The sequence below is a fragment of the Periplaneta americana genome, chromosome 9, assembly GCF_040183065.1.
Source record: "Periplaneta americana isolate PAMFEO1 chromosome 9, P.americana_PAMFEO1_priV1, whole genome shotgun sequence".
NCBI lineage: Eukaryota > Metazoa > Arthropoda > Insecta > Blattodea > Blattidae > Periplaneta > Periplaneta americana.
The window spans coordinates 73,907,684-73,924,871 of NC_091125.1; the positions used below are offsets into that span (position 1 = coordinate 73,907,684).

The following is a 17,188-nucleotide window of genomic DNA, read 5'->3' on the forward strand; positions in this document are numbered from 1 at the left end:
AACTTGATATACTGTCGATATATTGTATTACTTAATTATTAATATAGATTACATATTTGAGCGAGCCATGGTAATGCATAGGCCTACTTAAACATTATTTGGTCCACTAAAATACTAATTTTGTACATTTCAATTTATTTTTGTCCACAGAACATAATCGTATTTTTACAAGTTTTGACGTAAAAGATGAGTAATATATATGGAGTAAAAAAAATTGTATTTTTTATCGTTGAGGTCACTGGACCTGAGTCATTTTACAAAGTGTCATGAAATGACGTTCCTGTGCTTATCATTTACCCATATTTGTTTCCTGTGTTTCTTAAAATAATATTTATGTACCATGTTCATTTTCATTTGTTTTTATTTATGTAAAAAAATTATGCACAGTCAGACCAACACAGACAATTATATTCGTATACAATCTACGCTATTAGTTTGGTGTGATTTATTATAGGATGTATTCAAGACTAATTTAGAAAAATGTTAAACGAATGTTCCTTGAACCAAATGATCCTATTTTAATTATGTGTATATAATTACAATTGAAAATCATGTTAAAGGAATTATCCTTGCACCAAATGTGTGCTCTCTGGACAAAAAATATCGTATTTTCATTATTCAAACACAATTTCAATTAAGAAACATGTTAAACGATTTATCCTTGTACCAAAAATGTATGCTTCCTGAATCAAATGGCGTATTTTAATTATGTAATTACTGTATAGTTTCATCTGGTATTGTATGACGTTGTTATGACTGAGATACGTATTGTTAATTGTAGTCCATAAGTGATCGAGCATATTATAAGGACTTGCACACAGTGGAGTTGAAGTCGGGGTTTTGGATGGCCCACAAATCACAAGTTGTACTAAATATGTTACTTTGCTAAGTATCCATTATGAAGTGTTGTGCACTATAGAGAACTGTTACCCATTAAGTATATAACTTTCTCAGTGACGTAGTGTGTGTCTAGAGTGGTGTGTTAAAATTTTGAGGTTATTTTCAATTATTTAGGTACACTGTTTCTCCCATGTGTGGTATGGGAGTATATCAAAGTTGCACCTTATTTTGTAGTGTAGGTTGGACATTAATAAATTATGTATCCCATTTTGAACGTTTTATATACTAAATGGCACTGGTTGTGCCCTACTGTATTGAGAATCATGGCAGACAGCATCCAGACTCCGCAGTCTCCTAGAGAAGGTGTAGTGCATGTGGGGCTTTGAATTCGATTTGTTTTTTATCCATTTAGTGGATAAGCATAAGTGGGAACACCTCAAAATCTGTGCCATGATAATATCTTTGAAAAATATTGGAGTGGAAGAGGTCAAATGACTTTATTGTCAAATGCCTGGCATTAGAAAACAACAACAACATTAATAATTTCGGATAGTAATTTCTGAAAAAGACTTTAATTGTCAATGTTATGTAAGCAAGGCTATTGCTTTTCATATAGTACGTACTTTAAAATGCCAAAACAAAAAATCTCAGTTATCCCGAAACACTTCTAACTCAAAATTAGGAGATTTAATAAGAGTGGGGAAGAACAGTAGATTCGTTTATGAAGTAACAGTGTAATCATTTCAGCGGCTCGACCAAGAGAAACTAGCATTGAATGCTTTGATTGACTTGCCGATAACAGAGTTCGAACTTACCAGGCTCAAGAAAGAGAGAACAGCGCTGAACGTTTTCAGAGAATTAACGAATGAGAATGTATTGTTTTAGTATGCAGTAATAGTATGTTAGCTTAGCATTCCATTATGATCCGAATATTGATTATGCTCATTTGAATTGTGTTCAAATAGGTAAAATTAATAAACTATGCAATAAATTCAGTGCAGAAAATTGGGTAATGAGTCAAACGGATTATGTTGTGCTGATGGAAAGGTTTTAAGTAATATAAGACAGTACAACACCTTCCTCCGTATGGCATTGTTTGGTGCAAAAGAAATACATGAAGTCAATTTTATGCCAACATTGAAGTTTAAGCATAGGCCTATCATTTAATTGGAAGTCTTCTTTCAGCTGAGAGTAAAACACCTCAGTTCTTACAAGATGTATATTTTGTTTCGGACACTGACCAATTGTCTGTTAGGTGTAATGTAGTACCAAGCATAAAAGTAGAATTGATTGAACAACTCCAGAAAGCATTTCTTGTTAATAAGTTACATTCATAGTTTTAAATACAACTTTTAAAATGATTCAGGAGCAAAGAACTTAAAACATATAAATATAATAAGCTATTATTCACTAAGTAATTACAAAGCCGTATTTGACAATATAATAGATTTAAGTCAATTATATTTATTTGTAATAAATGCAGCAAAGTGCATGGAAATGCTAGTAATAATAGTAATAATAAAGTAAATGCAGGTCCAATTTAATTTTGATTGTAATGTCATAGTTGCCATGTTATCAAGTTATCAGTATTTTAAATAAATGTAAGGTTTTTTATGCCAATGTATTTCTTTATAATTGTTGTACTGTTAAAGGCACCGACCCTTGCAGCCCTCCTCTAATTCTACTCATGATGAACCACTCAACTCAAGTCCAGTTCGGATGCGAACAGTGGCACCCCCTCGAATCCGCCCATTCAACCAGGATTCTGTACCTGACAAATCACGGTGTGTATGTAACTATTGTGTCTGTCACTAATATGAGCTTGCTATTCTCTGTCTCACAGTTACTTTTTTTTTCTTTGTTTTGTTTCGTTTTGCAGGGAGAGGTTACGTATGTGCCAGAGCATCCAGTCCACAGGCAAATTGCAAGTGTCCCCGGAATCCGTAAGTTTTGATGTTATCATTCAGGACAGGAATAGTTTACACATTTGCTAAGAGATTGGAATGCATGATGGCCCAAATTAATAAACCTAAACACTTAAAACCAAATTGGTTGCCCTGAAGAAAGAGAAAAATGTTCTGGTAGCCTACTGTTAGCCATTAATATTTCTTATTATTTTTAGCTTCCTTCTCGTCTTTGCCTTCTTCATACTCTTCAAAGTGTGATCTAAAATTGTCTTGTTCTTAAAATTTGATAATCTTGCAGTAAAACACTAAATATGAGGCAGGCTAAGTTTCTCTTTGAAAGCCCACAATCTACTTCAGTCAATTTCTTCTATTAAAAAAAAAGGGACATAGTAAAACCCCTTTTAAATGAATCTTTTAGGGACTAATTATTTTTTTCTTAAATACCATAAAACGGGGTGACTTGATATGCTGGGGGTGGGGACTTGATACGTTTTGTAGGTTGATGTTTCAAAACGAAACATCAACCTACAAAATGTATTAAGTCCCCGCATAATCTTAATACCCATTAAATTTGCTATGAGCAAACAAATAGTAACAATCTTAAATATAAAACACAAGAAAGTACCTAAGACATATCCTTCGAAATAAAAAAAATGTTATAGGCTATACCTCAACTAATTATTAAAGGTAAGGTTAAGAAGGAAAGAGGATAGGACTGATGGCAAATGGCTTGGCTGTACAACATATGATAATGGACAGATTTGCTGTAATTGCAGAGGAGCTATTCTGAATAGCTGAATCATGTTCACAAACATTCGTTATGAATTGATAGAAAATCTAAGGATTTTAGGACCTATATTATGTATACATACAGGGTGTAAAAATATAAACTGCCAAAATTATATAGACAGTCTATTCAACAAAATGTGTAGTGAAATTTAATTATCTTTTGTGATTTTATTTTTAATTTGTGAAATACCATGTTTCTAAAACTGATAATACTTTAATTATTTGTTTACAATTGGACTGAACGTGAATGACCTTGTGCCAAACACATACCAACATAGACACACAACAGAGTAACAAATGACTGCTTCAGCATAAGTATCACACAAAGTAAATGACTGTCTATTCTTTTTTCCAAAAAAGTTAAGACTCACAAAACATTTTTTCTTCTGGGAAAACTTAACAGTTACAAAAAAACACTATTAGACTTCTTTTTCTTCAGTTATTTATGATCTACCACCAGTATTTTATATATGTGTGTGTGTGTGTACGTGTGCGTGCGCAGGGCTTTCTCAAAACACGCTATGAAATGTTTCATATAAAACAATTTTTATCTCCAAAAGGAAGCAGAAACAAGCAAAATTTGAAATATCTCAGTGGATAACCCCCTGAAGTTAATGACATTACTTATGAAGTCTGATTAGTATAATATGTAACTAACTAGTCAGTGATGTATGCAAGGAAGGGGGAAAGGAACTAACCACCCTACCCCATTATCTCCTGGCTTAGTTGATTCATAAATGATGTCTAATTGGTGTCATAAGTTTCACACCTGTCTTCGAACAGTTGACTAAACAATACCACCACTCTGTGTGTATATAATTATTCAAGTGGCTATTTTATTAAATTTGCGAAAAATTAGTGACACATTATAATTAATGAAGTAGGATTTGGGATTATAAAATACATTTACTTACAATCTAGAAAAAAGAAGTTTATCTTGCTACTTGGATGCATGGTAAACAGTTTCATTTATGTACGCCTTTTAAGTGATAGTTAAAAATATAAACTACAAATGGGACTATCATTCGCAACATGATAAAAGAACTGAATTTTGCAGATTGTGTAATTTGTATGAGAAAGTATGTATTTTCTTTCTGATACTGATTTTGCCATAGAATGAAAATATCACTTTATATGTATGTATGTTGTTATGATATACCGAAGTACATCAAATGGAGTTTCAGTGTAGTAATTCTGTGTTTCCATATGGCGAAGAGTTGGTAGAATGGAGAAAAATTCTCTCTGGCTCCAGGATTCGAACCCGGTTTCCAGCTTTACATGCTGACGCTTTATCCACTAAGCCATGCTGGATTGAATCCTTCTCATTTTAAGTTTTACCTACTGTGTTCCTCAGTACTTGAGATTGGACATTATGTCTACTGTCACACATACTGTGACACAGTACACGAGGGTAGGCCAACAAAGGGGAATACAGTAGGTAGAACTGAAAATGAGAGGGATTCAATCCAGCATTGGGACTTGAATCTGGTGTGGCTTAGTGGATAAAGTGCCAGCATGTAAAGCTGGAAACTTGGGTTCGAATCCCGTGCCGGAGAGAATTTTTCTCTGTTCTACCAATTCTTCACCATATGTATGTATGTATGTATGTATGTATGTATGTATGTATGTATGTAAATTTACTATTATTACAAACATTTAGGTAATGTGAACATATGTTTAACGTAATTGTTCTTGATAAAACAGGTTTATGACTTCACATCAGATGACCTTCAAGACTTGGGTGAGATAGGTCGAGGAGCTTTCGGAACTGTTAACAAGATGGTACATAGGCGGAGCAACACTGTGATGGCTGTTAAGGTGAAGTCAAGTTATAAGCAACTTATTTGCATGCTAATTAAATCATGGAGAATTTTATTAATTTCTTTTCAGGATGATCAGATTATTCTTGATTTCTGTTCCCCATTATGGCTGAAAAATCTGTCCTAAAAGACCACTTACGTACTTCATAAACAGAGATGTTTCACCTCCTTCATTCATATAATTTTTTTTCTTTGTGATTCATCATCTTTTGTTGTCCCTGTTGGTCTAGTGATTGCTCTACTAACCATTGGGTCTGATAATTTACAATTCATGTTGATATTCAGATAAGCTGATGTACAGGAAAAACAATGAATGTCAAAATTCCGTAAGGATGATATCATTATCTAATTCAAAAGATTACAACTAAATTTAGTGTTGTTCTTATTAAAACTGGTGAAAAGGAGAATTATCACCACGAATATAGTCATACTTCCCTTGATATTCAATAGGAATAGCAATAAATTTTGCAGTAATGTAATGAAATAGATCATTATCTCACCCTTATGGGGATGTGACAGTAATTGTTTTTCCCCTGTACCCTCCTAAAATATCAGTCTTCATGACTTTCCATACAATAAACATAAAAACAAGTTATATTTTATAACATTTGTTTTAAATTTATTTATAGGTGTGAGTGTTTTCACCCTCCTGGGGCACCATCAGGCAATACATAACAATATCAAATATAAAATATTAATATTATTGTGCTTATGAAAATGTGTATTATTACAAATGCGAATTCAAAGATAAGCATAAGAGTGGCTTATTGTCAACATATCATCAATTATATACTATATTGAAAATGACTTGCCTATGTGTAATACAGACGTGGACAAATTATTAGCAAAATTGGAGATTTTTATTATATATTTTTACAAACTATGATTCTTCAATTTAGACTACAGTTGACATCTTTGGGTATTTCCAAATTATTAGGGAAATCGAAGATTTTTATTTTATATTTTTACAAAATTTCACTCTTCAATTTAGACTACAATTGATATTTTCACATATTTACAAATTATTAGCAAAAGTGAAGATTTTTTAAATATATTTTTTACAAAATTCGACTCTTCAATTTGGGCTACAGGTGACATTTTGGATATTTGTAAATTATTAGCAAAACTGAAGATTTTTATTATATATTTTTACAAAATTTTACTCTTCACTTTAGACTGCAGTTGACATTTTTGCATAATATTTACAAATTATTAGGAAAATTGAAGATTTTATTATATATTTTTTTATAAAATTTGACTCTTCAATTTAGAATAGCCTACATTTGAAATTGTTGCATATTTCTATCTACTGTAATGATAGAAATATGCAAAATTGTCAACTGTAGTCTAAATTGAATAGTCAAATTTTGTAAATAGAATTAATCATAAAAATCGTCAATTTTATTAATAATTTGTCCACGTCTGTATAATATTGCATTGACATATCAATGAGCGTTAATTATTATTAAAATGTATTAAAATCATAGATGTTACCATAATGGGAGCAAGATTATTTAAAATGCCATAAATTGTAACTACTGATGTCACATTTGTAAAAACATTAAGAATCCATCGTATTACTAAGTATCAAGTCCAATTGAGGTATTTCAACTTGATCACATATTACTGTTGTCATGAGAAGATAAGATGACAATGTAAATTGATTGGTAGTATCGTGAATACCTCCATATGCTCAATTCTGATATCTGTAAAAGACATCTATATTATAGCATTTGATGTTATATGTCATATTTGTCTTTACTTATGTAATGATGTGATGATATCTGCTAGCGTGTATATGTTCAACTGTCTTAGTATTGCCAAGTGCGCACTGTTCTAGCATCTGCGTATTGATATGAACTTTGTTAGAATAAGGAACTATTTTTAAGAGAGTTAGAGAATATACAATGGATTATTATTGTGAATCAAATTCGCATTCATTATTATGCCATCTTGCAAATACTGCTTTGTTATATAGAACTCCTCGGCACTCTTTATTAATTTATTATTACAACACGATTTTATCATTTTAAAGATACTGTAACTTTTTATTCTACTTTTAACCACCACACCTGTCAACAATGTGACTTTTATTCTTAATAATTCATCCTACAACAATGGGTATTCTACTCAACACAGCAACACAATAGTCGTTATTGCACTCTACACGACGACAGTGGCAATACATGACGTGTATTATTGAGAAGAACAACAATGTACTCCTAATTTCAATTAATGTTCACAATGCACTATGTGCAGAACAAAACTGTCAGTTCACAATTCGCTTGCCTTGGCTAGCTCTTCTTGCTCACTGTTCAAGTTCACTGCATGTCGAACCCCGGTCTTCCGGATACGCCACACTTGCCTGGACGCTGCCACAGTTACAGACCCACTCAAGTTCACTGCATGTCGAACTCAAGTCTTCTGGTTACGCTGCACTCGCCTAGACGCTGCCACAGTTACGGTCTCACTCAAGTTCACCGCACGTCGAACTCAGATCCTCTGGATATGCCACACTTGCCTGGATGTTGTCACAGTTACGGACCCACTCAAGTTCACTGCACATCGAACTCATATCCTCTGGATATGTCGCCGCTGTCCAAGACAAGACTTGAAGGCTGACCGAAGACTAACTAACTTCTGAAGACTCACTTGCGCTTTTATTTATTAAATCACATGTTCTGGAATCTTCGATGTGTGTGGCTTATGGAATCGTCGAGAGGATTATGCTTCTAGAGGCTTCCCCTGCTCTCACCGCTCCGTCCCGTAGTTTTCCCCCCTGCGCTCCATGCTGCGCTACAGCACCTACCGAAGCTCGAGTTCTGTTTCCCCCCGCACCTACTTTCTCGCTGGATGAGTGCGCATACTCCCGAGGCAACCAAAATATTCCAAATGGTGCCACAATACCATCAGTACTATGACCTAACTCGTCGCATTTCTATCAAATGAGTGACGTATTTCGATTTTCTATGGTTATTTCTAAAGTCAGATATGGTTGTGGGAAGACTTACAGGTAGAACTATGTGCATGTTTCTCTATCTCTTTCTATTACCTATTATGTCACCTGGATTGCAACTTGAGCGGCTGGCATTTGTTTTGCATTTCTGTACAGTATTACCAGCTGATTCATTATGAAGTGACACCTTAACATTGCATTAGATTCAATCAGTTGAATACACAGTATGTCAATATGTCACATTATACATTTACTGTTGCCAAAATCACTACATAAAAATGAGTGATATAAAATATTTCAGCTTTCCGAAAAATGAAATTTTTCTGCTAAATGGGTGTGTGAATGCAAAAAAAGCGATGCAATCAACACAACTACAGGTAAGATGAAGTGGGTTATGTTTCCAGAGAATAAAACTTGTAAGAATTGCATATTTTATTATTAAATAATCAATTATTATATTATGTAAAAGCAATATTTGAATAGTAACATTTTTACTGCAAGCTATTTAACATTCAGTTAGCTGCATTTAGGCTTCCTCTAAAGATTCAGAAATTACTTGAAATTCTGATAACATATTGTTTCATACGGTAAAGTAGGATTAAATTAATTAATTAGATTTAATATGACATTAGATAATAAATTTTAAGGACATTTTTACTCTCCTTGTAGTATATGAGTGCCAATTTTAGTATCTTCATTTTCAGCAAGAATATGTTTGGAATATTTCAATGCAGAAGCTTATGAGAAGAACATACAGCAAACTATTTTAGAATATTCACTACAAAAATGTAGAAAGTTAAAATCCGATGATATCCCTACAGAAAAAATATTTGGTGATGATTTGTCTTCAAGTAATAAATCTAGCTTCTCACGATTTGTGTGATTGAAAAAAGAGCGAATAGGAATCTAGTATGAGAAATATTGGCTCAATCTTCAAATTCTGAAAGAGACACTTCTGAGAGTCAAGCTAAATCATCCCCATCTGCTTTGCAAGAGAAAAAATAAATGTTAATTTCAGCAGATACATTAAATATTTTTAATTAAAGAATTAAAAACTTAAGAGGAGAAAAACGAAATACTGAAATTTCAAATAGAAAACTATTTATAAGGATTAGGGAACTATAAGAAGAAAAATAATTATATTATTATATAGTGAATTAAAATCAATCAAAATTATAAATAAGGAAGAAATGGATAAAAAAGTGACAGAAATCTTGTTGAAATATTTCACTCCAGAACAAGTTAGAGTAGTTCTTTCAGAATCTAAAAGGTCCATTGATTACCAGAATATATATCAGTTGCTATATGAGGGGTTCACAACCAGAGTGGACCAAGTCCTTCTGGAATAATTTTGAGAAATTGAGTCTTAAAGTTCCTAGCTCATGCTTAGCAACCTTCACCTTCCATAGGAAATGCTGCCCTCTGTGGAGTAACAAATGAGTTATGAACTTGGTTTGTTATGGCAATGAATAAATCTAAGTTTTTTTCATCTGAAATTGTATTAATCCACAAATTGATCACAGGTGGACTTGGTCTACTCTGGTTGTGAGCCCCTCATATCTATGCAAATTGTTAATCCTAAAGTGTACAGATATTTAAGAAATAAACTACAATATCCTCTACCTGCTGTAAGTACTATGCGAAAGTGTGCTTAAAAATTAAATTATCTTCCGGGAGTACAAAGAGATGCTCTACTTTTAATGAAAGAAAAGGCAAAAAACTAACATTATTTGAACGCATCACAGGCTTGTCGTTTCATGAAATTCAAATTTCTAATAAAGTTTGTTTTGACGAAGTAATGTGAGAACTTGTGCATTGTCTACAAAATATAACATTTTTGTTATGTATTATGCTTTTGAAAATGTTTTGAGTATTAATGGATGAGTAATGCTTTCTTACATACTTATGTATTTTTATATGCTATATTAGTCTGAGTTTACATATTTCAGATGATATTGTATAATTAAGGATCAAGGATAAAGTATATATTTGCATAATATTTACAGTGGTTATTGTTTCTCTGTCTTTCCTATTAAGTTACGTTATTCAAAAGAATTTTGTACAAGCAAATATTGTTGAAATAGTTATATTTACGCATAACAATATTGTTATTAGAGACCTGCAAAACAGTGCTTACAACCGGTTTAGATTCGACCTGTTGGAGCTACAACCGGCTAGAATGAACATCGGACCAGATACTCGGTTGTCGAGCGGTTACACCTGATGTATTGCAGAGTAGACAGAACACCAGGCGCACTTACATGAAACTGACATTTTCCGAGTAAACAACCAGAATAATAATTGAAGGAAATTAACGTTGTCTTATTGAAAAAAAAAAAAAAAGTGTTTGCAAGTACTCTTACAGTTGATTTGGCACTATAACACATATATTTTCTTTATTATTCTGAACTTGCAGTAACTTCATAAGTATCATTTATATATTAAACTTTTAGAGTTTTACTAATAAAAGTTGCTTATAGATATGTTAAATAATGTTACAGTTTTACACAGAACAAGTCGTGCACAAGCCATGTATATTTTTCTTACCAATAAACACTATATAGCTGGCGTTTTTCTATACCAGCATTAAACAGTATACGTCATAACTTCATCATTTGGTTACGTCGTAACTCTTTCTCGTCACATATTGACTGAATCTTGTTTGATTTGTATAACCCAATAATCGATATTACATAAGTTCATGTAATATCGCGAATTCTTTAGAACACAAATCTCACACAGAAAGAAATGGTAAGGAGGAAGAAAATACGATCTCCAAATAACACCAGGTACATTTCATCATACAATAACTCTTTAACATTTTCTCAGTATACAAATAGAGTAATAATATTGAAGGATATTTATTTTGTTTCATTACAAAAATATGTTTGCTTCAAATAGGGATACAAATAATTTGACACTTTAATACATTTATTTTTGTATTTCGAACTTGCAGTAATTTGACTAGTAACAAATAAATGGACAATGGACACAATGACATCGAAGGAAATAGACGTAATGTATAATGTGAAATATCATAATGTAAACATATTCAAAAATATAATTACAATTCATTATAAAACAAAGTAGGAAATAAGTATATACAGTCCATTATGACGTTTGTACTTTAAACTAAAATATATATATATATATATATATATATATATATATATATATATATATATATATATAGGCCTACCTCTAAAACAATAGTTGCATGCTTTTTAATTATTCTAAGCAGTTGCAATATTATTTATTAAGAAATCAATTTAAAAAGATGAACAGTAATGTTATTTTTAACAATACAATTACTTTGGCTCCTAATGGTTGTTGTTCTGTACAAAATAAGTATAATTTACACATTTCTAAACTACGAATAACAAAAGAATAGCAAGTTTTAGAAACATATCATTCTATATAGAAAAGATCTACTTCAGAGAAAATAAGTGTCATTCAAAGAACTATTTTATGTACACACGTGCTAATATTAACTATTTGATGTTCACAATTATTATTAGGGCCTATTATCATAGATTACATGGTCAGAGTTGACTTCTTGTGTTTATTTATTAATAAATCTGTTTTACTAGTCTAAAGTTACGCTCGGTGGAAACACTTATTCGTGGAATGGCCAATATTCGTTTCACAAGTGTTGCTAGAGAGGCTAGAGTTGTTTGGTGATATTTCCATCAATTTAGTATGTAGAAAATGAAATGAGCATAATGTATAATGTGAGATATAATAAGTAAATAAATCCAAAATAGAATTGCAATTAATCACAAAACATAAAATTAAATAACTATATACATTTCATTATAACTTTAAATGCATTCCTCCAAAACAGTAGCTATTCGTAAACAAGGTTGAAGTGAAATAACCCTGCAGATTGAATGGGGTGATAAGGTTCACTTGAATGAATAGAAAACCTATATTACGTTTTGTGATTAAATGCATGGCTATTAGAAAATTGAGTTGGAAGTTTCAGCAGTCTGTCAACATCGCCGCTAGTTGCACACTGCTTTTTTTTTTCTTGTAATACAGATGTAAGATGTCAACGAACTCAGGTCTGTCTCCCTAGGTCAACCATGTCAAACTGGGCCATAGATAGTATTTGTCATAGCTGTGGTTCGACTTTTCTACAGTGGCCAGATGATTGACAACTCACTGAGATTTCGATTGCTCGAAAATTAGTTGCTAGACTCTTGTCATAGTATACATACTAAAAGCATTGGTTGTTGTATGTTTCAGAAGATATAAAGTTGTTTTTGTTTTAGTTTTACTATTGATTGAGTTTACTGTTTTTTTAAGTGTGTCATTATTGTAATATTATAATGGAGTTTTCTAGTGTAATACCGAAAGTTTTTTTTTTCTGCACTTTACGCTTTACAACGTCTGTAGTTTCATGCTGCATGCTGTTTGTTCCTCTTGATGATCCGCAGTTATAATATCTGGATAATACACTGTGATCTTCATTTTATACGCCAAAGCCGTCCACCCACAGAGAGTTCGAATTAACTCGAATACTCGTTAAACCGAATATTGAGGCAGTATGCAAGCAGATATACTTCGCATACTGCCTATAACACCAGGCGTTCAGTAGCACTATGTAAGTTTCTTCCTTTACAACCGGTTTTGCAGGACTCTAATTGTTATCATTTAATTTCAGTGTCCTTGTAATGTTATAGATTTAGTGACGAATATATTACTTTACTAGTTCCAGTATTCATTGCAATTACAAAGCTCCTTTGATTTTGGTAACTACAGTAGTTCTGTTTTGCTTTACAAATATTATTATTATTATAAAACATGTTCCTTTCTATCATTTTATTAAAGTATTATACATGATATTTAGAATGTTTTAAATACATGAAAATTAATCAATTATAAGATAAGCAGATATTTAAATGCCTCAGTGACAACTCAAAACAAAATTAGCATGTGGGTCACCATGTAATGTACGTATACAGTACTTCTTGGTCAAGGTCGTGGTGGCAAGATTCTGTTCTGAACGTAACACATTTCTGTAGTTTGTACTATTTTTGCACGATCATATGTATAGAACTGCAAATATTGTATAAGTTTTACAATAATTTTTGCATTTAAAACGCTTTTTTTTTTGTCAGTGTAGCTATTATAAATTCAAGAGAGTATTAGTTTGGCAAAAAGATTAGTAAAAGTTGGTATTGTTTTGTTTTTGTATCTTGGACTCAATCTAGAAAAATTGATGAAAATTAACCACATGAAAAATGTCATTGAGGGATGATTTGATGCATCATGGCATTGCATTATAATATAAACGCTGTCAAAGTAAAATAATTGTTTGCAGTTATGGCTTTATTAATTTTACTGTACCAATATGGCTTTATATCGTGTTTAAGAGTTTGTTGAACATATTCTCATAAATTCGTAGAAAACTGTTAAATGACTGAGAATCTTCCAATGCCATGTCTCTGAATAGTGTTTCCGATGCACTTTTTTTTTTTCTACGTAGACTATACTTTCTCAATGACACTTTTTTCCTTTTCTATGTGTTTTCTCGGGTGGCCGGGTAGCTCAGTTGGTAGAGCAGCTGGCTACGGACTAGTAGGTCCGGGGTTCGATCCCAGGTGGTGACAGGATTTTTTCTCGTTGCCAAACTTTCAGAACAGCCCCGAGGTTCACACAGCCTCCTATAAAATTGAGTACCGGGTCTTTCCCAGGGGTAAAAGGCGGTCAGAGCATGGTGCCGTCCACACCACCTCATTCTAGTGCCGAGGTCATGGAATGCATGGGGCTCTACCTCCATGTCCCCCAAGTGCCTTCATGGCATGTTACGGGGATACCTTTATGTGTTTTCTCACCCAGAGCTATCTGTTCTTCGACAACGTTTGCAACTACAAGCCAAACGAAAACACTCAGTTTGTTTAACTCCCTACAACTCAGATACCAGTAAAAGTTTTGAATAGCTGTGGCTTTTAAAAGTAATTTCCATTCTTTCTCAGCATTTTTCTCGCTCTGACCCCCTGTCTAATGTTAAAAATAAAAAAGTTTGCCACTAACCAACTCTTGAATGCATACCGTATTTTGAACATCACTTCTATTCTCGCTTTTCAAAAATGGTTCTGATTTCGATTTTTTTTTTTATATGCTTTCCTTAGACACTGACCTATAAATCCTAAAAATATCAGTGTGATTGATTATCATAGGAGCTACGACATGATTTTAAAGAATTATGGTTTATTTAACGACGCTCAGAACTGCAGAGGTAATATCAACGTCACTGGTGTGCTGGAATTTTGTCCCGCACGAGATCTTTTACATGCCAATAAATCTACCGATATGAGCCTGTCGCATTTAAACACACTTAAATGCCATCGACCTCGGTCGGGATCGAACCCGCAACCTCAAGCATAGAAAACCAGCACTATACCAACTATGCTACCGAGGGCGACACTACAACATGATAAATGTTTGGAATAATCTTGGTTGTGGCGGGATCTTCTTGCATCTTGGATGAGAATGCAATACAGATGACATCAAGGATGGTAGAGGACAAGTTTTCGCATCAAAATGGTTCCACCTGTAAGTCTTCCTGCCACAGTGTTCACCATATCTGACTTGGAAATTTCTCCGCATCTGCCCTATGTATTTTCTTTAGCATGTTAAATATTCTAAACTGTATATTCCATTATTGTGTAATTTGTTATGTTTTTGGAGACCATTACGTAAATTATTGTTGAGCCTATGTGCAATTGTAATATTTACTCTATTAAAAAAATTGTCTAATTTATTAGAAATATGTTGTTTTGTTGTTGTTTTCTAATGCCAGGCATTTGACAATGAAGTCATTTGTCCTCTTGCACTCCAATATTTTTCAAAGATATTATTAGAAATATATTTACCATATGTTAATGTTGAATACGCTTTTTGTTTTCTCTCTCTATTGGTGGAAAGGGTTGTAAAATTCTTCTGTTTAGCCAGTCTTTCTTTTTTGTGAATCATTTTCTTAATTGTATTCCAATTATATCCGTTTTCTTTCGCTATTTGTAGTATTTCACTGTATTCTTTTTTGTAATTGTTCCTACTTAACGGTATTTGTATTATACAAATCTGGCTTTCAGGTAGTAGCTCCCTGTAAAGTAGGTTTGAATAATTTCAAGGAAAAATTGTTCTGGGGCCGGGTATCGATCCTGGAATCCTTCGCTTAGTGCACAAATGCTCTACTGTAGGCGTCTCAAGGCCAACGCATAAAAGTTGTTACACAGAGCAGATGTAGATAGTGTAGTCAGCTGAAGAGATAAGCGCAATACCCAAAGATAGCCGATCGTTGATTTATGTTACAAGCATGAGTGAGCTAAGTTGTAACTTTCGCAGGAGAAATTTCACAAAGTGACACTTTTGAGTTGTACTGTCCACTGTATTGTTCCACTCTTACATTAAAAAGAGAGAGAGGAGGAAGTGCTCCGAGAAGACCCTATTGAGATGTCTGCTTTACTGACTAAGCTACCCCAGGAACTATACACAACACTGTCACAATTTTTCCTTGTATTTATATTAATCTATGTATTAAAAAATTGAATGTACTAAGCTTGTGAGACATAGGATGTACAGAATGTGCCAAAATACAATAATTTGTATGATCCGGTTTTCTATAAATGTCAAACACATTTTGTTTTCTGTTTTATTATCGTGATGTCTAAAAATGTAATGATTTGTTCTTTTCATTTTCTTGGATAAATTTAATATTATTATGTAAGCTTCTAAAGATTATTTTATACAGTTATCTGTCTTAACATTATCATATACAGGGACATCATTTTATTTTTACCAACATTTTTGATATTATCCTGGCTATACCTTTGGATCAACGCCGTTGTCTACCCCCTTCCACGACTGGAGTACGATGATACTGGCTTAATATACAAACAAATCACTTTACTACGTATAGGAGGGAAGAAAAGTGGTTCATCCATTTACGTAAACTAGGAAATATCGCACTTTTGAGTTTGATCATTTTCATTAGGTTTTTGTTTAATCAAAATATAGTATAGTATTAGCAATGAGTGTTTTTACTCATGAACTGAGCTGTCCATGTGGACGTATTCATTATGCAGTGTATATTATACTTTCTACAGCCCATTAGCATACAATATAGAGAATGAAGTTAAATTGAAAAATAATCATAATATGGATATTTAAACACATTTTTGAAAATGGTGGCCGTTCATTTCGATACAGGCTTCAGTTGTAATGTGCATATTATCGCAATATAGACTATTGCACCTAATTCCAATTACCAGTTTCGGCCTTCGTACTAGTAACTCATGTTGAAATAATTCTGTACCTACTCTATAAAAGAGTACCTTACGTACTGTAAATTCGATCTTCACTTCTGCCCGGTCGTAGAAAGGGAGAAATCACGTGACAGTTAATTACTTAACGAGGCCCTTTTATTTAAGTTGTTTTAAACAGTTGTATAATATTACGTAGACGTCCAATTCCTAACAAATTAATGTTCTCACAAAAGAGCTAAGACGACAGCCCAGCCACTAGCTGGCGAATAAGAGCAGGTGGGGGACACCAGGATATGATATAGGCAAATGGACGACAGTACCTGTGCGAAAATGATTCAATATTGAAAGCTCTTTCGTCACTGGAAAACACGAACATATTTTTGGAATGTACTGTTTACTATGATCGTAAGGTTACTATGACTGTATATGTGGTCTTGGATCTGTGTGCAGGATGGTTGAACTTCATTAGTAGAAGGGGTGGGAGTGAAGTACATTCAAAAACTCAGGTATAATAAAAATTGAAGTAAAAATAAAATGATGTCCCTGTATAATCAGTGTATCATCCACATATCTTCTGTATTCTACAGAACCATAATATTAAAT

The 17,188-nt window shown here is 32.9% G+C and overlaps 1 protein-coding gene across 6 annotated transcripts in view; it reads left to right on the forward strand.

Annotated features, from left to right (window-relative positions):
- Mkk4 (MAP kinase kinase 4) overlaps nt 1-17,188 on the forward strand; it is a 280,839-nt gene that overhangs the window by 84,174 nt on the left and 179,477 nt on the right. For all 6 annotated transcript variants that reach the window (XR_011333901.1, XR_011333900.1, XM_069835063.1 and 3 more), the window contains 3 exons: nt 2,493-2,624; nt 2,720-2,783; nt 5,241-5,354. Coding sequence is in view for 4 of the 6 variants with exons in the window: in XM_069835063.1 (XP_069691164.1) it covers nt 2,493-2,624; nt 2,720-2,783; nt 5,241-5,354 (310 nt within the window). In the remaining 2 variants the exon portion in view is untranslated. The remainder of the gene's footprint in view (nt 1-2,492; nt 2,625-2,719; nt 2,784-5,240; nt 5,355-17,188) is intronic.